Source organism: Atractosteus spatula, chromosome 8 (assembly GCF_055471065.1).
Source record: "Atractosteus spatula isolate fAtrSpa1 chromosome 8, fAtrSpa1.hap1, whole genome shotgun sequence".
Taxonomy (NCBI): Eukaryota; Metazoa; Chordata; class Actinopteri; order Semionotiformes; family Lepisosteidae; genus Atractosteus; species Atractosteus spatula.
In genome coordinates, this window is record NC_142713.1 from 1,504,702 (window position 1) to 1,532,616 (window position 27,915).

General features: G+C 55.7%; 1 protein-coding gene across 4 annotated transcripts; it reads right to left on the reverse strand.

Annotated features, from left to right (window-relative positions):
- LOC148829010 (myosin-binding protein C, fast-type-like) lies at window positions 1-25,627 on the reverse strand. 4 transcript variants are annotated; one of them, XM_088923282.1, is made up of 11 exons: window positions 25,352-25,627; window positions 5,702-5,836; window positions 4,633-4,800; window positions 4,243-4,331; window positions 3,303-3,498; window positions 2,195-2,334; window positions 1,931-2,090; window positions 1,265-1,401; window positions 837-1,023; window positions 349-375; window positions 1-195 (listed from the first exon to the last, which is right to left on the reverse strand). In XM_088923282.1, exons 1-10 carry the CDS (start codon window positions 25,617-25,619, stop codon window positions 353-355), a joined length of 1,503 nt encoding a protein of 500 aa, XP_088779408.1. In that variant the 5' UTR covers window positions 25,620-25,627; the 3' UTR covers window positions 1-195; window positions 349-352. The 4 variants fall into 4 exon arrangements, with proteins under 4 accessions (XP_088779408.1, XP_088779409.1, XP_088779410.1 ...); XM_088923283.1 differs by lacking the exon at window positions 25,352-25,627 and adding an exon at window positions 16,683-16,707; XM_088923284.1 differs by lacking the exon at window positions 25,352-25,627 and adding an exon at window positions 14,147-14,171.
- Window positions 25,628-27,915: the final 2,288 nt, after the last annotated feature.

A 27,915-nucleotide genomic window follows, 5' to 3' on the forward strand; every position in this document is an offset into this window, starting at 1 on the left:
CAGGCTGAAGACTTTCTTTATTAAGGGCTGGGGGGTAGTTTGAGGGGAAAGGAGGAAGAGGATGGGGGGGGGGGATATGTTGGCTGACGAAGACACTCTCTCACTCCTCCGCTCTTTCCTCTCTTCCTCGTAGTTTCTTCTCTCCTCGGGGGCTCACAGACGCAGAGAGCAGGGGGTCGTGGAAGAGTCCGAAAACTGGATCGGATGGAGAGAGAGAGAGAGGTAGGGATAGAGAGAGAGTGAGGGATAGAGAGAGAGGGGGAGGAGGAGTGAGAGAGATCAGAGGTGTGGAAGAGGGAGAGGGAGAGAGAGAACAGGAGAGAGGGCAGAGAGCAGAGGGAGACTCACCTGTTTAAATCTTCTCAGAGGGTTGGACTGGGACAGAGAGAGAGAGAGAAAGAGAAGGCTGGTTAGTTTGTTGGTGAGGTAGACACACAGACACAGTCCCCAGACTCAGCACTTACCACCTGTCTCTCTCTCTGACTGCTGTTCCCCTCCTGTCTGTACCCATCTCTCTCTCTCTGACTGCTGTTCCCCTCCTGTCTGTACCTGTCTCTCTCTCTTTTATTGAACCCGTCGTTAATTAATCTCTTCCCCCACCCGTAACCCCGCCCCCTCCCTCCATTGAAACCCCTCCCCACGCTCAAGCCACGCCCCCTCGTTACCTCTGACCTCCAGCTTGCACTCCACCTCGTCCTCCCCCAGCTCGTTGATGGCCCGGCACGAGTACCTGCCCTCTCTCCCAGTCCCCTCCCCCTGCTCAACCCCTCCCCCTCCCCGAGTCCCCTCCCTGTGATCAAGCCCCGCCCCCTGTTCACGCCACGCCCCCTCGTTACCTCTGACCTCCAGCTTGCACTCCACCTCGTCCTCCCCCAGCTCGTTGATGGCCCGGCACGAGTACCTGCCCCCATCGTAGGGGCTGGGCTTGCGGATTTTGAGGGTCAGCACCCCCTGGCTGTTCTGCATCAGGTACTTGGGGTCCTCCCTGATCTCCATGTTGTTCTTCATCCAGATGATCTTGGGCTGCGGGGGGGGCGGGGTAGAAACGGGGTGAGTGGTGCCCCCAGCGGGAGAGGGAGAGGGGCAGGTGTGTGGGTGGGGGTCACATGCCGAGGGGGGGCAGTGAGAGCATGGGGGGGGCTGATATAGCCAGTCATCACTTCTACACTTCTAGTCTGTCTAGTACCGGGGTCCCCCCTGAGTGAGCAGTCCAGTCCGCAGTACCGGGGTCCCCTGAGGGAGAGAATAAAACTGCGTGCAGTACCTTGGGGAAGCCCCTGACCGAGCAGCTGATGGCAGCACTGTACCCCGCGATGACCGAGCGATCCGCCAGCGGCTGAGTGAATTTGGGGGAGCAGCTCATGTCCTTTTCCTTATACTCTGGGGGTTTGTACTGCAGACCTGGGGGACACAGGAGAATTCATCCTGAAGTGGTCTTGGTGACCGACAGACCGACACACTGACACACTGACACAGGGGGCTGGATAGACCAACACACTGACACACTGACACACTGACACAGGGGGCTGGACAGACCAACACACTGACACACTGACACACTGACATGGGGCTGGACAGACCAACACACTGACACACTGACACGGGGCTGTACAGACCAACACAATGACACAATGACACAATGACACACTGACACACTGACACGGGGCTGGACACACTGACACACTGACACGGGGCTGGACAGACCAACACACTGACACAATGACACACTGACACACTGACACGGGGCTGGACAGACCAACACACTGACACAATGACACACTGACACACTGACAGACCGACACACTGGCACAGATGCTGAAAGACAAACACACAGAGACTAAGATAGACTGACAGAGGACTGGACAGACAGACACACAAACAGACAGAGAGACAGAGGACTGGACAGACACAGACAGAGAGACAGACAGACCCGTCTTCTGGATGACAGCAGTATTCTTGGTGACGCCGGCCTCCTCACTCAAACCGCACAGATTCTCACTGAAGACGCGGAACAAGTACTCATTGCCCATGATGAGGTCGGACACGGTACAGTTGGTGCGCCTGTTGTGCTCGTAGACTGTGAACCACTCCTGTCGGAGAGAGCACAGAGGGGCAGGTCAACAGGAGAAGACACAGACAGGCAGAAACAGAAGGGGAGCCCACAGGACAGGCAGCAGGACAGGCAGGTGTTTACCATGGTTTTCTTGTCGGCCTTCTGGATGGTGTAGCCCGTGATCTCGCAGTTGCCGTCATTCCTGGGTGGTTTCCATTCCAGAGCGGCGTTAAAGCCCCAAACATCAGTGATCTTCACTAAGAGAGGAGGGCCAGGTTTTTCTGATACAGAGAGAAAGATAGCTTAGAGGGACTCTAATATAGACCCTAGAGGCACACCTCACGCACACAGAGATTAATACAGACCCTAATATATACCCTAGAGGCACACCTCTCACACACACAGATTAATACAGACCCTAATATAGACCCCAGAGACACACCTCACACACAGAGATTAATACAGACCCTAATATAGACCCTAGAGACACACCTCACACACACAGAGATTAATACAGACCCTAATATAGACCCCAGAGACACACCTCACACACAGAGATTAATACAGACCCTAATAGAGACCCCAGAGACACACCTCACACACACACAGATTAATACAGACCCTAATAGAGACCCCAGAGACACACCTCACACACACAGAGATTAATACAGACCCTAATATAGACCCCAGAGACACACCTCACACACAGAGATTAATACAGACCCTAATAGAGACCCCAGAGACACACCTCACACACACACAGATTAATACAGACCCTAATAGAGACCCCAGAGACACACCTCACACACAGAGATTAATACAGACCCTAATATAGACCCTAGAGACACACCTCACACACACAGATTAATACAGACCCTAATATAGACCCCAGAGATACACCTCACACACAGAGATTAATACAGACCCTAATATAGACCCTAGAGGCACACCTCATACACACACAGATTAATACAGACCCTAATATAGACCCTAGAGGCACACCTCACACACACAGAGATTAATACAGACCCTAATATAGACCCCAGAGACACACCTCACACACACAGAGATTAATACAGACCCTAATATAGACCCCAGAGACACACGTCACACACAGATTAATACAGACCCTAATATAGACCCCAGAGACACACCTCAAACACAGAGGGATTAATGCAGATTAATCCCTCTGCAACTCTGTAACTATTGACATGGTTAAAACCAAGAAAGTTAAGAGAGACCGTCTCACCAACAATGCGAATGTCGATAGTTGCAGAGTCCTGCATGTTCTCTATTTGTACAGTCAGAGTGTAGTTCCCAGAGTGCTCCTTCTCTGCCGAGCGGATAAACAGGATGGTGTCCACATCACTTGTCCGAATCCCAATTTTCTTTTGGTCTAGGGGCTCCCCATCCTTTGTCCAGCTCACAATGGGACGAGGCTTACCCTGTGAGACATAGAGTACAAAGGGTTAATACAGACACACTGACTGGACACTCCAGTGCATTAACACTGCACTGAGAGAGAGAGAGAGGGGTTCATACACACACACTGACTGGACACTCCAGTACATTAACACTGCACTGAGAGAGAGAGGGGTTAATACAGACACACTGACTGGACACTCCAGTACATTAACACTGCACTGAGAGAGAGAGGGGTTAATACAGACACACTGACTGGACACTCCAGTACACTAACACTGCACTGAGAGAGAGAGGGGTTAATACACACACACTGACTGGACACTCCAGTACATTAACTCTGCACTGAGAGAGAGAGGGGTTAATACAGACACACTGACTGGACACTCCAGTGCATTAACACTGCACTGAGAGAGAGAGGGGTTAATACAGACACACTGACTGGACACTCCAGTACATTAACACTGCACTGAGAGAGAGAGGGGTTAATACAGACACACTGACTGGACACTCCAGTACATGAACACTGCACTGAGAGAGAGAGGGGTTAATACACACACACTGACTGGACACTCCAGTACATTAACTCTGCACTGAGAGAGAGAGAGAGAGGGGTTCATACAGACACACTGACTGGACACTCCAGTACATTAACACTGCACTGAGAGAGAGAGGGGTTAATACAGACACACTGACTGGACACTCCAGTACATTAACACTGCACTGAGAGAGAGAGGGGTTAATACACACACTGACTGGACACTGACCATGAAGGGGATGACCAGGTTGACCTTCTCCCCAACCTTCTTGATGTACCTTGTTCTCAAGTGGCGCGGCAGTCGGATCTTGGGGTACTCTGTGGGATCGAGAGCGAAGCACAGTCACACACCCCAGGAGCTCACCCGACACTGACACACGGAGAGAACTGACTGACCGGTCCCTCAGCTGGGCCCTGAGCCCGGTGCAGTCCAGCTGCAGTGCTGACCTCTTAGCCACTGTGCCCTCAGTCTCACGACTCATAATCAGCAGTTTATTGATCCAGGAGCTCACCCAGCTGTGTCTGGAGAGAAGCCAGGGTATCGGCCTCAACAACATGGCTGGGCAGCTTGTTCCCCACCCCCACGCCCCTTGGTGTACAGGACACAGCGCAGACTCACGGACGATCTCGCGGATGGTGACCGGCTGGCTCAGCACGGCCGGGTCGCTGCGGCCGGCGATGTTGACGGCAGTGACGCGGAAGTTCATCTTCTCCCCCGTCGGCAGCCCCTTGACCATGAAGCTGTTCCTGTCGATCAGATCCTTGTTGGCCGCGACCCACTCGGTGTCTGGGGGGGCAGAGGGGGAAAGGACACGCCCTCAGCTCTGCTGTCACCATGACTGCTGTCCCCAGGCAGCCCAGTCGCCCCTGGGGGTGACGGCTGACACGAGCTCTGACCTTCTGTGACCCGACCTCTGACCTTCTCTGACACCACCGCTGACCTTCCTTGACTGACCTCCGGCATGACCTCTGACCTTCTCTGACACCCCCTCTGACCTTCCTTGTCTGACCTCCGGCATGACCTCTGACCTTCTCTGACACCTCCACTGACCTTCCTTGACTGACCTCCGGCATGACCTCTGACCTTCTATTACATGACCTTCGACCTTCGCTGATCTGACCTCCATCATGACCCATGACCTTCTCTGACCTGACCTCTGACTTTCTCTGGCCAATGTTTTGACCCCCCCAGGGATACTTGTCTCACAGCACCCTGTCCTTCGTTGCCAGGTCAGTAGTGGGTTCAAAGCATATGGTTCAACAAACCCTCTCCTGTCAATACCTGTCTGTCTCTCCCTCTGTCTGTATCCCAGCCTGTCTCTCTCTCCTGTCAGTACCTGTCTTTCTCCCCCTCTGTCTTTATCCCAGCCTCTCTCTCTCCTGTCAGTACCTGTCTGTCTCTCCCTCTGTCTGTATCCCAGCCTGTCTCTCTCTCCTGTCAGTACCTGTCTCTCCCTCTGTCTGTATCCCAGCCTGTCTCTCTCTCCTGTCAGTACCTGTCTTTCTCTCCCTCTGTCTGTATCCCAGCCTGTCTCTCTCTCCTGTCAGTACCTGTCTGTCTCTCCCCCTGTCTGTATCCCAGCCTGTCTCTCTCCTGTCATTACCTGTCTGTCTCTCCCTCTGTCTGTATCCCAGCCTGTCTCTCTCTCCTTTCAGTACCTGTCTGTCTCTCCCTCTGCGTGTCTCACCTCCCTCCTTGCAGTACTCGATGATGTAGCCATCGATGCCTCCCGCCCCGATGCGCTCTGGGGGGCGCCACTTCAGCGTCGTTGTGCTGTCGGTGACATCCTCCACCGTCAGGTGGGTGGGCTCGCTGGTGGGGGCTGAGGGGGAGACAGAGAAGGGGGTGAGACAGCGAGAAGGCAGCGAGTGAGGCTGTGAAACAGCTCACTTACACACAGAGACAGACACACACACAGGTTGCAGAGAGACAAGACCCACGAAGAGAGAGACACACAGAGACAGTACCGATGGACACGAGGGTTTGGAGCTGACACTGGACTGGGGGAGAGAGACACAGACAGTACGATGGGCATGAAGGGTTTGGAGCTGACACTGGACTGGGGGAGAGAGACACAGAGACAGTACCGATGGACATGAAGGGTTTGGAGCTGACACTGGACTGGGGGAGAGAGACACAGAGACAGTACCGCTGGGCATGAAGGGTTTGGAGCTGACACTGGACTGGGGAGAGAGACACAGAGACAGTACCGATGGACATGAGGGTTTGGAGCTGACACTGGACTGGGGGAGAGAGACACAGAGACAGTACCGATGGGCATGAAGGGTTTGGAGCTGACACTGGACTGGGGGAGAGAGACACAGAGACAGTACCGATGGGCATGAAGGGTTTGGAGCTGACACTGGACTGGGGGAGAGAGACACAGAGACAGTACCGATGGGCATGAAGGGTTTGGAGCTGACACTGGACTGGGGGAGAGAGACACAGAGACAGTACCGATGGGCATGAAGGGTTTGGAGCTGACACTGGACTGGGGGAGAGAGACACAGAGACAGTACCGCTGGGCATGAAGGGTTTGGAGCTGACACTGGACTGGGGGAGAGAGACACAGAGACAGTACCGCTGGGCATGAAGGGTTTGGAGCTGACACTGGACTGGGGGAGAGAGACACAGAGACAGTACCGATGGGCATGAAGGGTTTGGAGCTGACACTGGACTGGGGGAGAGAGACACAGAGACAGTACCGCTGGGCATGAAGGGTTTGGAGCTGACACTGGACTGGGGAGAGAGACACAGAGACAGTACCGATGGACATGAGGGTTTGGAGCTGACACTGGACTGGGGGAGAGAGACACAGAGACAGTACCGATGGGCATGAAGGGTTTGGAGCTGACACTGGACTGGGGGAGAGAGACACAGAGACAGTACCGATGGGCATGAAGGGTTTGGAGCTGACACTGGACTGGGGGAGAGAGACACAGAGACAGTACCGCTGGGCATGAAGGGTTTGGAGCTGACACTGGACTGGGGAGAGAGACACAGAGACAGTACCGATGGACATGAGGGTTTGGAGCTGACACTGGACTGGGGGAGAGAGACACAGAGACAGTACCGATGGGCATGAAGGGTTTGGAGCTGACACTGGACTGGGGGAGAGAGACACAGAGACAGTACCGATGGGCATGAAGGGTTTGGAGCTGACACTGGACTGGGGGAGAGAGACACAGAGACAGTACCGATGGGCATGAAGGGTTTGGAGCTGACACTGGACTGGGGGAGAGAGACACAGAGACAGTACCGATGGGCATGAAGGGTTTGGAGCTGACACTGGACTGGGGGAGAGAGACACAGAGACAGTACCGATGGACATGAGGGTTTGGAGCTGACACTGGACTGGGGGAGAGAGACACAGAGACAGTACCGATGGGCATGAAGGGTTTGGAGCTGACACTGGACTGGGGGAGAGAGACACAGAGACAGTACCGATGGGCATGAAGGGTTTGGAGCTGACACTGGACTGGGGGAGAGAGACACAGAGACAGTACCGATGAACATGAAGGGTTTGGAGCTGACACTGGACTGGGGGAGAGAGACACAGAGACAGTACCGATGGGCATGAAGGGTTTGGAGCTGACACTGGACTGGGGGAGAGAGACACAGAGACAATACCGATGGGCATGAAGGGTTTGGAGCTGACACTGGACTGGGGGAGAGAGACACAGAGACAGTACCGATGGGCATGAAGGGTTTGGAGCTGACACTGGACTGGGGGAGAGAGACACAGAGACAGTACCGATGGGCATGAAGGGTTTGGAGCTGGCGCTGGGCTGGGGGAGAGAGACACAGAGACAGTACCGATGGGCATGAAGGGTTTGGAGCTGACGCTGGACTGGGGGAGAGAGACACAGAGACAGTACCGATGGGCATGAAGGGTTTGGAGCTGACACTGGACTGGGGGAGAGAGACACAGAGACAGTACCGATGGGCATGAAGGGTTTGGAGCTGACACTGGACTGGGGGAGAGAGACACAGAGACAGTACCGATGGGCATGAAGGGTTTGGAGCTGGCGCTGGGCTGGGGGAGAGAGACACAGAGACAGTACCGATGGGCATGAAGGGTTTGGAGCTGACACTGGACTGGGGGAGAGAGACACAGAGACAGTACCGATGGGCATGAAGGGTTTGGAGCTGACACTGGACTGGGGGAGAGAGACACAGAGACAGTACCGATGGGCATGAAGGGTTTGGAGCTGACACTGGACTGGGGGAGAGAGACACAGAGACAGTACCGATGAACATGAAGGGTTTGGAGCTGACACTGGACTGGGGGAGAGAGACACAGAGACAGTACCGATGGGCATGAAGGGTTTGGAGCTGACACTGGACTGGGGGAGAGAGACACAGAGACAGTACCGATGGGCATGAAGGGTTTGGAGCTGACACTGGACTGGGGGAGAGAGACACAGAGACAGTACCGATGGGCATGAAGGGTTTGGAGCTGACACTGGACTGGGGGAGAGAGACACAGAGACAGTACCGATGGGCATGAAGGGTTTGGAGCTGACACTGGACTGGGGGAGAGAGACACAGAGACAGTACCGCTGGGCATGAAGGGTTTGGAGCTGACACTGGACTGGGGAGAGAGACACAGAGACAGTACGATGGGCATGAAGGGTTTGGAGCTGACACTGGACTGGGGGAGAGAGACACAGAGACAGTACCGATGGGCATGAAGGGTTTGGAGCTGACACTGGACTGGGGGAGAGAGACACAGAGACAGTACCGATGGGCATGAAGGGTTTGGAGCTGACACTGGACTGGGGGAGAGAGACACAGAGACAGTACCGATGGGCATGAAGGGTTTGGAGCTGACACTGGACTGGGGGAGAGAGACACAGAGACAGTACCGATGGGCATGAAGGGTTTGGAGCTGACACTGGACTGGGGGAGAGAGACACAGAGACAGTACCGATGGGCATGAAGGGTTTGGAGCTGGCGCTGGGCTGGGGGAGAGAGACACAGAGACAATACCGATGGGCATGAAGGGTTTGGAGCTGACGCTGGACTGGGGGAGAGAGACACAGAGACAGTACCGATGGGCATGAAGGGTTTGGAGCTGACACTGGACTGGGGGAGAGAGACACAGAGACAGTACCGCTGGGCATGAAGGGTTTGGAGCTGACACTGGACTGGGGGAGAGAGACACAGAGACAGTACCGATGGGCATGAAGGGTTTGGAGCTGACACTGGACTGGGGGAGAGAGACACAGAGACAGTACCGCTGGGCATGAAGGGTTTGGAGCTGACACTGGACTGGGGGAGAGAGACACAGAGACAGTACCGCTGGGCATGAAGGGTTTGGAGCTGACACTGGACTGGGGGAGAGAGACACAGAGACAGTACCGCTGGGCATGAAGGGTTTGGAGCTGACACTGGACTGGGGGAGAGAGACACAGAGACAGTACGATGGGCATGAAGGGTTTGGAGCTGACACTGGACTGGGGGAGAGAGACACAGAGACAGTACCGATGGGCATGAAGGGTTTGGAGCTGACACTGGACTGGGGGAGAGAGACACAGAGACAGTACCGATGGGCATGAAGGGTTTGGAGCTGACACTGGACTGGGGGAGAGAGACACAGAGACAGTACCGATGGGCATGAAGGGTTTGGAGCTGGCGCTGGGCTGGGGGAGAGAGACACAGAGACAGTACCGATGGGCATGAAGGGTTTGGAGCTGACGCTGGACTGGGGGAGAGAGACACAGAGACAGTACCGATGGGCATGAAGGGTTTGGAGCTGACGCTGGACTGGGGGAGAGAGACACAGAGACAGTACCGCTGGGCATGAAGGGTTTGGAGCTGACACTGGACTGGGGGAGAGAGACACAGAGACAGTACCGCTGGGCATGAAGGGTTTGGAGCTGACACTGGACTGGGGGAGAGAGACACAGAGACAGTACCGCTGGGCATGAAGGGTTTGGAGCTGACACTGGACTGGGGGAGAGAGACACAGAGACAGTACCGCTGGGCATGAAGGGTTTGGAGCTGACACTGGACTGGGGGAGAGAGACACAGAGACAGTACCGCTGGGCATGAAGGGTTTGGAGCTGACACTGGACTGGGGGAGAGAGACACAGAGACAGTACCGCTGGGCATGAAGGGTTTGGAGCTGACACTGGACTGGGGGAGAGAGACACAGAGACAGTACCGATGAACATGAAGGGTTTGGAGCTGACACTGGACTGGGGGAGAGAGACACAGAGACAGTACCGATGGGCATGAAGGGTTTGGAGCTGACACTGGACTGGGGGAGAGAGACACAGAGACAGTACCGATGGGCATGAAGGGTTTGGAGCTGACACTGGACTGGGGGAGAGAGACACAGAGACAGTACCGATGGGCATGAAGGGTTTGGAGCTGACACTGGACTGGGGGAGAGAGACACAGAGACAGTACGATGGGCATGAAGGGTTTGGAGCTGACACTGGACTGGGGGAGAGAGACACAGAGACAGTACCGATGGGCATGAAGGGTTTGGAGCTGACACTGGACTGGGGGAGAGAGACACAGAGACAGTACCGATGGGCATGAAGGGTTTGGAGCTGACACTGGACTGGGGGAGAGAGACACAGAGACAGTACCGATGGGCATGAAGGGTTTGGAGCTGGCGCTGGGCTGGGGGAGAGAGACACAGAGACAATACCGATGGGCATGAAGGGTTTGGAGCTGACGCTGGACTGGGGGAGAGAGACACAGAGACAGTACCGCTGGGCATGAAGGGTTTGGAGCTGACACTGGACTGGGGGAGAGAGACACAGAGACAGTACCGCTGGGCATGAAGGGTTTGGAGCTGACACTGGACTGGGGGAGAGAGACACAGAGACAGTACCGCTGGGCATGAAGGGTTTGGAGCTGACACTGGACTGGGGGAGAGAGACACAGAGACAGTACCGCTGGGCATGAAGGGTTTGGAGCTGACACTGGACTGGGGGAGAGAGACACAGAGACAGTACCGCTGGGCATGAAGGGTTTGGAGCTGACACTGGACTGGGGGAGAGAGACACAGAGACAGTACCGATGGGCATGAAGGGTTTGGAGCTGACACTGGACTGGGGGAGAGAGACACAGAGACAGTACCGCTGGGCATGAAGGGTTTGGAGCTGACACTGGACTGGGGGAGAGAGACACAGAGACAGTACCGATGGGCATGAAGGGTTTGGAGCTGACACTGGACTGGGGGAGAGAGACACAGAGACAGTACCGCTGGGCATGAAGGGTTTGGAGCTGACACTGGACTGGGGGAGAGAGACACAGAGACAGTACCGCTGGGCATGAAGGGTTTGGAGCTGACACTGGACTGGGGGAGAGAGACACAGAGACAGTACGATGGGCATGAAGGGTTTGGAGCTGACACTGGACTGGGGGAGAGAGACACAGAGACAGTACCGCTGGGCATGAAGGGTTTGGAGCTGACACTGGACTGGGGGAGAGAGACACAGAGACAGTACCGCTGGGCATGAAGGGTTTGGAGCTGACACTGGACTGGGGGAGAGAGACACAGAGACAGTACCGCTGGGCATGAAGGGTTTGGAGCTGACACTGGACTGGGGGAGAGAGACACAGAGACAGTACCGCTGGGCATGAAGGGTTTGGAGCTGACACTGGACTGGGGGAGAGAGACACAGAGACAGTACCGCTGGGCATGAAGGGTTTGGAGCTGACACTGGACTGGGGGAGAGAGACACAGAGACAGTACCGCTGGGCATGAAGGGTTTGGAGCTGACACTGGACTGGGGGAGAGAGACACAGAGACAGTACGATGGGCATGAAGGGTTTGGAGCTGACACTGGACTGGGGGAGAGAGACACAGAGACAGTACCGCTGGGCATGAAGGGTTTGGAGCTGACACTGGACTGGGGGAGAGAGACACAGAGACAGTACCGCTGGGCATGAAGGGTTTGGAGCTGACACTGGACTGGGGGAGAGAGACACAGAGACAGTACCGCTGGGCATGAAGGGTTTGGAGCTGACACTGGACTGGGGGAGAGAGACACAGAGACAGTACCGATGGGCATGAAGGGTTTGGAGCTGACGCTGGACTGGGGGAGAGAGACACAGAGACAGTACCGCTGGGCATGAAGGGTTTGGAGCTGACACTGGACTGGGGGAGAGAGACACAGAGACAGTACCGCTGGGCATGAAGGGTTTGGAGCTGACACTGGACTGGGGGAGAGAGACACAGAGACAGTACCGCTGGGCATGAAGGGTTTGGAGCTGACACTGGACTGGGGGAGAGAGACACAGAGACAGTACCGATGGGCATGAAGGGTTTGGAGCTGACACTGGACTGGGGGAGAGTGACACAGAGACAGTACCGCTGGGCATGAAGGGTTTGGAGCTGACACTGGACTGGGGGAGAGAGACACAGAGACAGTACCGCTGGGCATGAAGGGTTTGGAGCTGACACTGGACTTGGGGAGAGAGACACAGAGACAGTACCGCTGGGCATGAAGGGTTTGGAGCTGACACTGGACTGGGGGAGAGAGACACAGAGACAGTACCGCTGGGCATGAAGGGTTTGGAGCTGACACTGGACTGGGGGAGAGAGACACAGAGACAGTACCGCTGGGCATGAAGGGTTTGGAGCTGACACTGGACTGGGGGAGAGAGACACAGAGACAGTACCGCTGGGCATGAAGGGTTTGGAGCTGACACTGGACTGGGGGAGAGAGACACAGAGACAGTACCGATGGACATGAAGGGTTTGGAGCTGACACTGGACTGGGGGAGAGAGACACAGAGACAGTACCGATGGGCATGAAGGGTTTTGAGCTGGCGCTGGGCTGGGGGAGAGAGACACAGAGACAGTACCGATGGGCATGAAGGGTTTGGAGCTGGCGCTGGACTGGGGGAGAGAGACACAGAGACAGTACCGATGGGCATGAAGGGTTTGGAGCTGACGCTGGACTGGGGGAGAGAGACACAGAGACAGTACCGCTGGGCATGAAGGGTTTGGAGCTGACACTGGACTGGGGGAGAGAGACACAGAGACAGTACCGCTGGGCATGAAGGGTTTGGAGCTGACACTGGACTGGGGGAGAGAGACACAGAGACAGTACCGATGGGCATGAAGGGTTTGGAGCTGACACTGGACTGGGGGAGAGAGACACAGAGACAGTACCGATGGGCATGAAGGGTTTGGAGCTGACATTGGACTGGGGGAGAGAGACACAGAGACAGTACGATGGGCATGAAGGGTTTGGAGCTGACACTGGACTGGGGGAGAGAGACACAGAGACAGTACCGATGGGCATGAAGGGTTTGGAGCTGACACTGGACTGGGGGAGAGAGACACAGAGACAGTACCGATGGGCATGAAGGGTTTGGAGCTGACACTGGACTGGGGGAGAGAGACACAGAGACAGTACCGATGGGCATGAAGGGTTTGGAGCTGACACTGGACTGGGGGAGAGAGACACAGAGACAGTACCGCTGGGCATGAAGGGTTTGGAGCTGACGCTGGACTGGGGGAGAGAGACACAGAGACAGTACCGCTGGGCATGAAGGGTTTGGAGCTGACGCTGGACTGGGGGAGAGAGACACAGAGACAGTACCGCTGGGCATGAAGGGTTTGGAGCTGACACTGGACTGGGGGAGAGAGACACAGAGACAGTACCGCTGGGCATGAAGGGTTTGGAGCTGACACTGGACTGGGGGAGAGAGACACAGAGACAGTACCGATGGGCATGAAGGGTTTGGAGCTGACACTGGACTGGGGGAGAGAGACACAGAGACAGTACCGATGGGCATGAAGGGTTTGGAGCTGACACTGGACTGGGGGAGAGAGACACAGAGACAGTACGATGGGCATGAAGGGTTTGGAGCTGACACTGGACTGGGGGAGAGAGACACAGAGACAGTACCGCTGGGCATGAAGGGTTTGGAGCTGACACTGGACTGGGGGAGAGAGACACAGAGACAGTACCGCTGGGCATGAAGGGTTTGGAGCTGACACTGGACTGGGGGAGAGAGACACAGAGACAGTACCGATGGGCATGAAGGGTTTGGAGCTGGCGCTGGGCTGGGGGAGAGAGACACAGAGACAGTACCGATGGGCATGAAGGGTTTGGAGCTGACGCTGGACTGGGGGAGAGAGACACAGAGACAGTACCGCTGGGCATGAAGGGTTTGGAGCTGGCGCTGGACTGGGGGAGAGAGACACAGAGACAGTACCGATGGGCATGAAGGGTTTGGAGCTGACGCTGGACTGGGGGAGAGAGACACAGAGACAGTACCGCTGGGCATGAAGGGTTTGGAGCTGACACTGGACTGGGGGAGAGAGACACAGAGACAGTACCGATGGGCATGAAGGGTTTGGAGCTGACGCTGGACTGGGGGAGAGAGACACAGAGACAGTACCGATGGGCATGAAGGGTTTGGAGCTGACACTGGACTGGGGGAGAGAGACACAGAGACAGTACCGATGGGCATGAAGGGTTTGGAGCTGACGCTGGACTGGGGGAGAGAGACACAGAGACAGTACCGATGGACACGAGGGTTTGGAGCTGACGCTGGACTGGGGGAGAGAGACACAGAGACAGTACCGATGGGCATGAAGGGTTTGGAGCTGACACTGGACTGGGGGAGAGAGACACAGAGACAGTACCGATGGGCATGAAGGGTTTGGAGCTGACACTGGACTGGGGGAGAGAGACACAGAGACAGTACCGATGGGCATGAAGGGTTTGGAGCTGACACTGGACTGGGGGAGAGAGACACAGAGACAGTACCGATGGGCATGAAGGGTTTGGAGCTGACACTGGACTGGGGGAGAGAGACACAGAGACAGTACCGATGGGCATGAAGGGTTTGGAGCTGACACTGGACTGGGGGAGAGAGACACAGAGACAGTACCGATGGGCATGAAGGGTTTGGAGCTGACACTGGACTGGGGGAGAGAGACACAGAGACAGTACCGATGGGCATGAAGGGTTTGGAGCTGGCGCTGGGCTGGGGGAGAGAGACACAGAGACAGTACCGCTGGGCATGAAGGGTTTGGAGCTGACACTGGACTGGGGGAGAGAGACACAGAGACAGTACCGATGGGCATGAAGGGTTTGGAGCTGACACTGGACTGGGGGAGAGAGACACAGAGACAGTACCGCTGGGCATGAAGGGTTTGGAGCTGACACTGGACTGGGGGAGAGAGACACAGAGACAGTACCGATGGACACGAGGGTTTGGAGCTGACACTGGACTGGGGGAGAGAGACACAGAGACAGTACCGATGGGCATGAAGGGTTTGGAGCTGACACTGGACTGGGGGAGAGAGACACAGAGACAGTACCGCTGGGCATGAAGGGTTTGGAGCTGACACTGGACTGGGGGAGAGAGACACAGAGACAGTACCGATGGACACGAGGGTTTGGAGCTGACACTGGACTGGGGGAGAGAGACACAGAGACAGTACCGATGGGCATGAAGGGTTTGGAGCTGGCGCTGGGCTGGGGGAGAGAGACACAGAGACAGTACCGATGGGCATGAAGGGTTTGGAGCTGACACTGGACTGGGGGAGAGAGACACAGAGACAGTACCGATGGGCATGAAGGGTTTGGAGCTGACACTGGACTGGGGGAGAGAGACACAGAGACAGTACCGATGGACACGAGGGTTTGGAGCTGACACTGGACTGGGGGAGAGAGACACAGAGACAGTACCGATGGGCATGAAGGGTTTGGAGCTGACACTGGACTGGGGGAGAGAGACACAGAGACAGTACCGATGGGCATGAAGGGTTTGGAGCTGACACTGGACTGGGGGAGAGAGACACAGAGACAGTACCGATGGGCATGAAGGGTTTGGAGCTGACACTGGACTGGGGGAGAGAGACACAGAGACAGTACCGATGGGCATGAAGGGTTTGGAGCTGACACTGGACTGGGGGAGAGAGACACAGAGACAGTACCGATGGGCATGAAGGGTTTGGAGCTGGCGCTGGACTGGGGGAGAGAGACACAGAGACAGTACCGATGGGCATGAAGGGTTTGGAGCTGACACTGGACTGGGGGAGAGAGACACAGAGACAGTACCGATGGGCATGAAGGGTTTGGAGCTGGCGCTGGGCTGGGGGAGAGAGACACAGAGACAGTACGATGGGCATGAAGGGTTTGGAGCTGACTCTGGACTGGGGGAGAGAGACACAGAGACAGTACCGATGGGCATGAAGGGTTTGGAGCTGACACTGGACTGGGGGAGAGAGACACAGAGACAGTACCGATGGGCATGAAGGGTTTGGAGCTGACACTGGACTGGGGGAGAGAGACACAGAGACAGTACCGATGGGCATGAAGGGTTTGGAGCTGACACTGGACTGGGGGAGAGAGACACAGAGACAGTACCGATGGGCATGAAGGGTTTGGAGCTGACACTGGACTGGGGGAGAGAGACACAGAGACAGTACCGATGGGCATGAAGGGTTTGGAGCTGACACTGGACTGGGGGAGAGAGACACAGAGACAGTACGATGGGCATGAAGGGTTTGGAGCTGACACTGGACTGGGGGAGAGAGACACAGAGACAGTACCGATGGGCATGAAGGGTTTGGAGCTGACACTGGACTGGGGGAGAGAGACACAGAGACAGTACCGATGGGCATGAAGGGTTTGGAGCTGACACTGGACTGGGGGAGAGAGACACAGAGACAGTACCGCTGGGCATGAAGGGTTTGGAGCTGGCGCTGGGCTGGGGGAGAGAGACACAGAGACAGTACCGATGGGCATGAAGGGTTTGGAGCTGACACTGGACTGGGGGAGAGAGACACAGAGACAGTACTGATGGGCATGAAGGGTTTGGAGCTGACACTGGACTGGGGGAGAGAGACACAGAGACAGTACCGCTGGGCATGAAGGGTTTGGAGCTGACACTGGACTGGGGGAGAGAGACACAGAGACAGTACCGCTGGGCATGAAGGGTTTGGAGCTGACACTGGACTGGGGGAGAGAGACACAGAGACAGTACCGATGGGCATGAAGGGTTTGGAGCTGACACTGGACTGGGGGAGAGAGACACAGAGACAGTACCGATGGGCATGAAGGGTTTGGAGCTGACACTGGACTGGGGGAGAGAGACACAGAGACAGTACCGATGGGCATGAAGGGTTTGGAGCTGACACTGGACTGGGGGAGAGAGACACAGAGACAGTACCGATGGGCATGAAGGGTTTGGAGCTGACACTGGACTGGGGGAGAGAGACACAGAGACAGTACCGATGGGCATGAAGGGTTTGGAGCTGGCGCTGGACTGGGGGAGAGAGACACAGAGACAGTACCGATGGGCATGAAGGGTTTGGAGCTGACACTGGACTGGGGGAGAGAGACACAGAGACAGTACCGATGGGCATGAAGGGTTTGGAGCTGACACTGGACTGGGGGAGAGAGACACAGAGACAGTACCGATGGGCATGAAGGGTTTGGAGCTGACACTGGACTGGGGGAGAGAGACACAGAGACAGTACCGATGGGCATGAAGGGTTTGGAGCTGGCGCTGGGCTGGGGGAGAGAGACACAGAGACAGTACGATGGGCATGAAGGGTTTGGAGCTGACGCTGGACTGGGGGAGAGAGACACAGAGACAGTACCGATGGGCATGAAGGGTTTGGAGCTGACACTGGACTGGGGGAGAGAGACACAGAGACAGTACCGATGGGCATGAAGGGTTTGGAGCTGACACTGGACTGGGGGAGAGAGACACAGAGACAGTACCGATGGGCATGAAGGGTTTGGAGCTGACACTGGACTGGGGGAGAGAGACACAGAGACAGTACCGATGGACACGAGGGTTTGGAGCTGACACTGGACTGGGGGAGAGAGACACAGAGACAGTACCGATGGGCATGAAGGGTTTGGAGCTGACACTGGACTGGGGGAGAGAGACACAGAGACAGTACCGATGGGCATGAAGGGTTTGGAGCTGACACTGGACTGGGGGAGAGAGACACAGAGACAGTACCGATGGGCATGAAGGGTTTGGAGCTGACACTGGACTGGGGGAGAGAGACACAGAGACAGTACCGATGGGCATGAAGGGTTTGGAGCTGGCGCTGGGCTGGGGGAGAGAGACACAGAGACAGTACCGATGGGCATGAAGGGTTTGGAGCTGACACTGGACTGGGGGAGAGAGACACAGAGACAGTACCGATGGGCATGAAGGGTTTGGAGCTGACACTGGACTGGGGGAGAGAGACACAGAGACAGTACCGATGGACATGAAGGGTTTGGAGCTGACACTGGACTGGGGGAGAGAGACACAGAGACAGTACCGATGGGCATGAAGGGTTTGGAGCTGGCGCTGGGCTGGGGGAGAGAGACACAGAGACAGTACCGATGGGCATGAAGGGTTTGGAGCTGACACTGGACTGGGGGAGAGAGACACAGAGACAGTACCGATGGGCATGAAGGGTTTGGAGCTGACACTGGACTGGGGGAGAGAGACACAGAGACAGTACCGCTGGGCATGAAGGGTTTGGAGCTGACACTGGACTGGGGGAGAGAGACACAGAGACAGTACCGATGGGCATGAAGGGTTTGGAGCTGACACTGGACTGGGGGAGAGAGACACAGAGACAGTACCGATGGGCATGAAGGGTTTGGAGCTGACACTGGACTGGGGGAGAGAGACACAGAGACAGTACCGATGGGCATGAAGGGTTTGGAGCTGACACTGGACTGGGGGAGAGAGACACAGAGACAGTACCGATGGGCACGAGGGTTTGGAGCTGACACTGGACTGGGGGAGAGAGACACAGAGACAGTACCGATGGGCATGAAGGGTTTGGAGCTGACACTGGACTGGGGGAGAGAGACACAGAGACAGTACCGATGGGCATGAAGGGTTTGGAGCTGACACTGGACTGGGGGAGAGAGACACAGAGACAGTACCGATGGGCATGAAGGGTTTGGAGCTGACACTGGACTGGGGGAGAGAGACACAGAGACAGTACCGATGGGCATGAAGGGTTTGGAGCTGACACTGGACTGGGGGAGAGAGACACAGAGACAGTACCGCTGGGCATGAAGGGTTTGGAGCTGACGCTGGACTGGGGGAGAGAGACACAGAGACAGTACCGCTGGGCATGAAGGGTTTGGAGCTGACACTGGACTGGGGGAGAGAGACACAGAGACAGTACCGATGGGCATGAAGGGTTTGGAGCTGACACTGGACTGGGGGAGAGAGACACAGAGACAGTACCGCTGGGCATGAAGGGTTTGGAGCTGACACTGGACTGGGGGAGAGAGACACAGAGACAGTACCGCTGGGCATGAAGGGTTTGGAGCTGACACTGGACTGGGGGAGAGACACACAGAGACAGTACCGATGGGCATGAAGGGTTTGGAGCTGACACTGGACTGGGGGAGAGAGACACAGAGACAGTACCGATGGGCATGAAGGGTTTGGAGCTGACACTGGACTGGGGGAGAGAGACACAGAGACAGTACCGATGGGCATGAAGGGTTTGGAGCTGACACTGGACTGGGGGAGAGAGACACAGAGACAGTACCGATGGGCATGAAGGGTTTGGAGCTGACACTGGACTGGGGGAGAGAGACACAGAGACAGTACCGATGGGCATGAAGGGTTTGGAGCTGACACTGGACTGGGGGAGAGAGACACAGAGACAGTACCGCTGGGCATGAAGGGTTTGGAGCTGACACTGGACTGGGGGAGAGAGACACAGAGACAGTACCGCTGGGCATGAAGGGTTTGGAGCTGACACTGGACTGGGGGAGAGAGACACAGAGACAGTACCGCTGGGCATGAAGGGTTTGGAGCTGACACTGGACTGGGGGAGAGAGACACAGAGACAGTACCGATGGGCATGAAGGGTTTGGAGCTGACACTGGACTGGGGGAGAGAGACACAGAGACAGTACCGCTGGGCATGAAGGGTTTGGAGCTGACACTGGACTGGGGGAGAGAGACACAGAGACAGTACCGATGGGCATGAAGGGTTTGGAGCTGACACTGGACTGGGGGAGAGAGACACAGAGACAGTACCGATGGACATGAAGGGTTTGGAGCTGGCGCTGGACTGGGGGAGAGAGACACAGAGACAGTACCGATGGGCATGAAGGGTTTGGAGCTGACGCTGGACTGGGGGAGAGAGACACAGAGACAGTACCGATGGGCATGAAGGGTTTGGAGCTGACACTGGACTGGGGGAGAGAGACACAGAGACAGTACCGCTGGGCATGAAGGGTTTGGAGCTGGCGCTGGGCTGGGGGAGAGAGACACAGAGACAGTACCGATGGGCATGAAGGGTTTGGAGCTGGCGCTGGGCTGGGGGAGAGAGACACAGAGACAGTACCGCTGGGCATGAAGGGTTTGGAGCTGACACTGGACTGGGGGAGAGAGACACAGAGACAGTACCGATGGGCATGAAGGGTTTGGAGCTGACACTGGACTGGGGGAGAGAGACACAGAGACAGTACCGATGGGCATGAAGGGTTTGGAGCTGACACTGGACTGGGGGAGAGAGACACAGAGACAGTACCGATGGGCATGAAGGGTTTGGAGCTGACACTGGACTGGGGGAGAGAGACACAGAGACAGTACCGCTGGGCATGAAGGGTTTGGAGCTGACACTGGACTGGGGGAGAGAGACACAGAGACAGTACCGCTGGGCATGAAGGGTTTGGAGCTGACACTGGACTGGGGGAGAGAGACACAGAGACAGTACCGATGGGCATGAAGGGTTTGGAGCTGACACTGGACTGGGGGAGAGAGACACAGAGACAGTACCGATGGGCATGAAGGGTTTGGAGCTGACACTGGACTGGGGGAGAGAGACACAGAGACAGTACCGCTGGGCATGAAGGGTTTGGAGCTGACACTGGACTGGGGAGAGAGACACAGAGACAGTACCGATGGGCATGAAGGGTTTGGAGCTGACACTGGACTGGGGGAGAGAGACACAGAGACAGTACCGATGGGCATGAAGGGTTTGGAGCTGACACTGGACTGGGGGAGAGAGACACAGAGACAGTACCGATGGGCATGAAGGGTTTGGAGCTGACACTGGACTGGGGGAGAGAGACACAGAGACAGTACCGATGGGCATGAAGGGTTTGGAGCTGACACTGGACTGGGGGAGAGAGACACAGAGACAGTACCGCTGGGCATGAAGGGTTTGGAGCTGACACTGGACTGGGGGAGAGAGACACAGACAGTACCGCTGGGCATGAAGGGTTTGGAGCTGACACTGGACTGGGGGAGAGAGACACAGAGACAGTACCGATGGACATGAAGGGTTTGGAGCTGGCGCTGGACTGGGGGAGAGAGACACAGAGACAGTACCGATGGGCATGAAGGGTTTGGAGCTGGCGCTGGGCTGGGGGAGAGAGACACAGAGACAGTACCGATGGGCATGAAGGGTTTGGAGCTGGCGCTGGGCTGGGGGAGAGAGACACAGAGACAGTACCGATGGGCATGAAGGGTTTGGAGCTGACACTGGACTGGGGGAGAGAGACACAGAGACAGTACCGATGGGCACGAGGGTTTGGAGCTGACACTGGACTGGGGGAGAGAGACACAGAGACAGTACCGATGGGCATGAAGGGTTTGGAGCTGACACTGGACTGGGGGAGAGAGACACAGAGACAGTACCGATGGGCATGAAGGGTTTGGAGCTGACACTGGACTGGGGGAGAGAGACACAGAGACAGTACCGATGGGCATGAAGGGTTTGGAGCTGACACTGGACTGGGGGAGAGAGACACAGAGACAGTACCGATGGGCATGAAGGGTTTGGAGCTGACACTGGACTGGGGGAGAGAGACACAGAGACAGTACCGATGGGCATGAAGGGTTTGGAGCTGACGCTGGACTGGGGGAGAGAGACACAGAGACAGTACCGATGGGCATGAAGGGTTTGGAGCTGGCGCTGGGCTGGGGGAGAGAGACACAGAGACAGTACCGATGGGCATGAAGGGTTTGGAGCTGGCGCTGGGCTGGGGGAGAGAGACACAGAGACAGTACCGATGGGCATGAAGGGTTTGGAGCTGACACTGGACTGGGGGAGAGAGACACAGAGACAGTACCGCTGGGCATGAAGGGTTTGGAGCTGACGCTGGACTGGGGGAGAGAGACACAGAGACAGTACGATGGGCATGAAGGGTTTGGAGCTGACGCTGGACTGGGGGAGAGAGACACAGAGACAGTACCGCTGGGCATGAAGGGTTTGGAGCTGACACTGGACTGGGGGAGAGAGACACAGAGACAGTACCGATGGGCATGAAGGGTTTGGAGCTGGCGCTGGACTGGGGGAGAGAGACACAGAGACAGTACCGATGGGCATGAAGGGTTTGGAGCTGACACTGGACTGGGGGAGAGAGACACAGAGACAGTACCGATGGGCATGAAGGGTTTGGAGCTGACACTGGACTGGGGGAGAGAGACACAGAGACAGTACCGCTGGGCATGAAGGGTTTGGAGCTGACACTGGACTGGGGGAGAGAGACACAGAGACAGTACCGATGGACATGAAGGGTTTGGAGCTGACACTGGACTGGGGGAGAGAGACACAGAGACAGTACCGATGGGCATGAAGGGTTTGGAGCTGACGCTGGACTGGGGGAGAGAGACACAGAGACAGTACCGATGGGCATGAAGGGTTTGGAGCTGACACTGGACTGGGGGAGAGAGACACAGAGACAGTACCGATGGGCATGAAGGGTTTGGAGCTGACACTGGACTGGGGGAGAGAGACACAGAGACAGTACCGATGGGCATGAAGGGTTTGGAGCTGACACTGGACTGGGGGAGAGAGACACAGAGACAGTACCGATGGGCATGAAGGGTTTGGAGCTGACACTGGACTGGGGGAGAGAGACACAGAGACAGTACCGATGGGCATGAAGGGTTTGGAGCTGACACTGGACTGGGGGAGAGAGACACAGAGACAGTACCGCTGGGCATGAAGGGTTTGGAGCTGACACTGGACTGGGGGAGAGAGACACAGAGACAGTACCGATGGGCATGAAGGGTTTGGAGCTGACACTGGACTGGGGGAGAGAGACACAGAGACAGTACCGATGGGCATGAAGGGTTTGGAGCTGACACTGGACTGGGGGAGAGAGACACAGAGACAGTACCGATGGGCATGAAGGGTTTGGAGCTGACACTGGACTGGGGGAGAGAGACACAGAGACAGTACCGATGGGCATGAAGGGTTTGGAGCTGACACTGGACTGGGGGAGAGAGACACAGAGACAGTACCGATGGGCATGAAGGGTTTGGAGCTGGCGCTGGGCTGGGGGAGAGAGACACAGAGACAGTACCGATGGGCATGAAGGGTTTGGAGCTGACACTGGACTGGGGGAGAGAGACACAGAGACAGTACCGATGGGCATGAAGGGTTTGGAGCTGACACTGGACTGGGGGAGAGAGACACAGAGACAGTACCGATGGGCATGAAGGGTTTGGAGCTGACACTGGACTGGGGGAGAGAGACACAGAGACAGTACCGATGGGCATGAAGGGTTTGGAGCTGACACTGGACTGGGGGAGAGAGACACAGAGACAGTACCGATGGGCATGAAGGGTTTGGAGCTGACACTGGACTGGGGGAGAGAGACACAGAGACAGTACCGATGGGCATGAAGGGTTTGGAGCTGGCGCTGGGCTGGGGGAGAGAGACACAGAGACAGTACCGCTGGGCATGAAGGGTTTGGAGCTGACACTGGACTGGGGGAGAGAGACACAGAGACAGTACCGATGGGCATGAAGGGTTTGGAGCTGACACTGGACTGGGGAGAGAGACACAGAGACAGTACCGATGGGCATGAAGGGTTTGGAGCTGACACTGGACTGGGGGAGAGAGACACAGAGACAGTACCGATGGGCATGAAGGGTTTGGAGCTGGCGCTGGGCTGGGGGAGAGAGACACAGAGACAGTACCGCTGGGCATGAAGGGTTTGGAGCTGACACTGGACTGGGGGAGAGAGACACAGAGACAGTACCGATGGGCATGAAGGGTTTGGAGCTGACACTGGACTGGGGGAGAGAGACACAGAGACAGTACCGATGAACATGAAGGGTTTGGAGCTGACGCTGGACTGGGGGAGAGAGACACAGAGACAGTACCGATGGGCATGAAGGGTTTGGAGCTGACACTGGACTGGGGGAGAGAGACACAGAGACAGTACCGATGGGCATGAAGGGTTTGGAGCTGACACTGGACTGGGGGAGAGAGACACAGAGACAGTACCGATGGACATGAAGGGTTTGGAGCTGGCACTGGACTGGGGGAGAGAGACACAGAGACAGTACCGATGGGCATGAAGGGTTTGGAGCTGACACTGGGCTGGGGGAGAGAGACACAGAGACAGTACCGATGGGCATGAAGGGTTTGGAGCTGACACTGGACTGGGGGAGAGAGACACAGAGACAGTACCGATGGGCATGAAGGGTTTGGAGCTGACGCTGGACTGGGGGAGAGAGACACAGAGACAGTACCGATGGGCATGAAGGGTTTGGAGCTGACACTGGACTGGGGGAGAGAGACACAGAGACAGTACCGCTGGGCATGAAGGGTTTGGAGCTGACACTGGACTGGGGGAGAGAGACACAGAGACAGTACCGCTGGGCATGAAGGGTTTGGAGCTGACACTGGACTGGGGGAGAGAGACACAGAGACAGTACCGCTGGGCATGAAGGGTTTGGAGCTGACACTGGACTGGGGGAGAGAGACACAGAGACAGTACCGATGGGCATGAAGGGTTTGGAGCTGACACTGGACTGGGGGAGAGAGACACAGAGACAGTACGATGGGCATGAAGGGTTTGGAGCTGACACTGGACTGGGGGAGAGAGACACAGAGACAGTACCGCTGGGCATGAAGGGTTTGGAGCTGACACTGGACTGGGGGAGAGAGACACAGAGACAGTACCGATGGGCATGAAGGGTTTGGAGCTGGCGCTGGGCTGGGGGAGAGAGACACAGAGACAGTACCGATGGGCATGAAGGGTTTGGAGCTGACGCTGGACTGGGGGAGAGAGACACAGAGACAGTACCGATGGGCATGAAGGGTTTGGAGCTGACACTGGACTGGGGGAGAGAGACACAGAGACAGTACCGATGGGCATGAAGGGTTTGGAGCTGACACTGGACTGGGGGAGAGAGACACAGAGACAGTACCGATGGACACGAGGGTTTGGAGCTGACACTGGACTGGGGGAGAGAGACACAGAGACAGTACCGATGGGCATGAAGGGTTTGGAGCTGACACTGGACTGGGGGAGAGAGACACAGAGACAGTACCGATGGGCATGAAGGGTTTGGAGCTGGCGCTGGGCTGGGGGAGAGAGACACAGAGACAGTACCGATGGGCATGAAGGGTTTGGAGCTGGCGCTGGGCTGGGACACCCCGATGCCATTCACTGCGAACACCCTCATCTCGTACAGAATGCCCTCAATCATCCTCTTGGCCTCATACGTGGTTTCGGTATAGATATCGAAATTCAGCTTTGTCCAGCGGGAGCTCCCCTTCTTCTTCCTCTCCATCAGATAGCCTGGGGAACAGAGGAAGAGGAGGAGATTAAGACAGGCTTCCTGAGCGCACTTTGCACTAGTAGTACACACAGAGCGCATCAGTAGGGCTGTACCTTTAACTGGACTGGACTGACTGGACACTCCAGTACATGAACACTGCACTGAGAGAGAGAGGGGGGTTCATACACACACACTGACTGGACACTCCAGTGCATTAACACTGCACTGAGAGAGAGAGAGGGGTTAATACACACACACTGACTGGACACTCCAGTACATTAACACTGCACTGAGAGAGAGGGGTTAATACAGACACACTGACTGGACACTCCAGTACATTAACACTGCACTGAGAGAGAGAGGGGTTCATACACACACACTGACTGGACACTCCAGTACATTAACACTGCACTGAGAGAGAGAGGGGTTCATACAGACACACTGACTGGACACTCCAGTACATTAACACTGCACTGAGAGAGAGAGGGGTTAATACACACACACTGACTGGACACTCCAGTACATTAACACTGCACTGAGAGAGAGAGGGGTTAATACACACACTGACTGGACACTCCAGTACATGAACACTGAGAGAGAGAGGGGTTAATACAGACACACTGACTGGACACTCCAGTACATTAACACTGCACTGAGAGAGAGAGGGGTTAATACAGACACACTGACTGGACACTCCAGTACATTAACACTGCACTGAGAGAGAGAGGGGTTAATACAGACACACTGACTGGACACTCCAGTACATGAACACTGAGAGAGAGAGGGGTTAATACAGACACACTGACTGGACACTCCAGTACATTAACACTGCACTGAGAGAGAGAGGGGTTAATACAGACACACTGACTGGACACTCCAGTACATTAACACTGCACTGAGAGAGAGAGGGGTTAATACAGACACACTGACTGGACACTCCAGTACATTAACACTGCACTGAGAGAGAGAGGGGTTAATACACACACACTGACTGGACACTCCAGTACATTAACACTGCACTGAGAGAGAGAGGGGTTCATACACACACACTGACTGGACACTCCAGTACATGAACACTGCACTGAGAGAGAGGGGTTAATACAGACACTGAGAGAGAGAGGGGTTAATACAGACACTGAGAGAGAGGGGTTAATACAGACACACTGACTGGACACTCCAGTACATTAACACTGCACTGAGAGAGAGAGGGGTTAATACAGACACACTGACTGGACACTCCAGTACATTAACACTGCACTGAGAGAGAGGGGGGTTAATACAGACACACTGACTGGACACTCCAGTACATTAACACTGCACTGAGAGAGAGAGGGGTTAATACAGACACACTGACTGGACACTCCAGTACATTAACACTGCACTGAGAGAGAGAGGGGTTAATACACACACACTGACTGGACACTCCAGTACATTAACACTGCACTGAGAGAGAGAGGGGTTAATACAGACACACTGACTGGACACTCCAGTACATTAACACTGCACTGAGAGAGAGAGGGGTTCATACAGGCACACTGACTGGACACTCCAGTACATTAACACTGCACTGAGAGAGAGAGGGGTTAATACAGACACACTGACTGGACACTCCAGTACATTAACACTGCACTGAGAGAGAGAGGGGTTCATACACACACACTGACTGGACACTCCAGTACATTAACACTGCACTGAGAGAGAGGGGTTAATACAGACACTGAGAGAGAGAGGGGTTAATACAGACACTGAGAGAGAGGGGTTAATACAGACACACTGACTGGACACTCCAGTACATTAACACTGCACTGAGAGAGAGAGGGGTTAATACAGACACACTGACTGGACACTCCAGTACATTAACACTGCACTGAGAGAGAGAGGGGTTCATACAGGCACACTGACTGGACACTCCAGTACATTAACACTGCACTGAGAGAGAGAGGGGTTAATACAGACACACTGACTGGACACTCCAGTACATTAACACTGCACTGAGAGAGAGAGGGGTTCATACAGACACACTGACTGGACACTCCAGTACATTAACACTGCACTGAGAGAGAGGGGGGTTAATACACACACTGACTGGACACTCCAGTACATTAACACTGCACTGAGAGAGAGAGAGGGGTTAATACAGACACTGACTGGACACTCCAGTACATTAACACTGCACTGAGAGAGAGGGGTTCATACAGACACACTGACTGGACACTCCAGTACATGAACACTGAGAGAGAGAGGGGTTAATACAGACACACTGACTGGACACTCCAGTACATTAACACTGCACTGAGAGAGAGAGGGGTTAATACAGACACACTGACTGGACACTCCAGTACATTAACACTGCACTGAGAGAGAGAGGGGTTAATACAGACACACTGACTGGACA

Excerpts from the sequence above, each read along its gene's own strand:
- LOC148829010 (XM_088923282.1), bottom strand. The coding sequence starts at position 25,619 with ATGCGCTCTGTGTGTACTACTAGTGCAAAGTGCGCTCAGGAAGCCTGT. Across the intron at positions 2,335-3,302 it reads TATCGACATTCGCATTGTTG|AAAAACCTGGCCCTCCTCTC; the intron begins GTGAGACGGTCT and ends TCTCTGTATCAG. Across the intron at positions 1,402-1,930 it reads TGCTGTCATCCAGAAGACGG|GTCTGCAGTACAAACCCCCA; the intron begins GTCTGTCTGTCT and ends TGTGTCCCCCAG.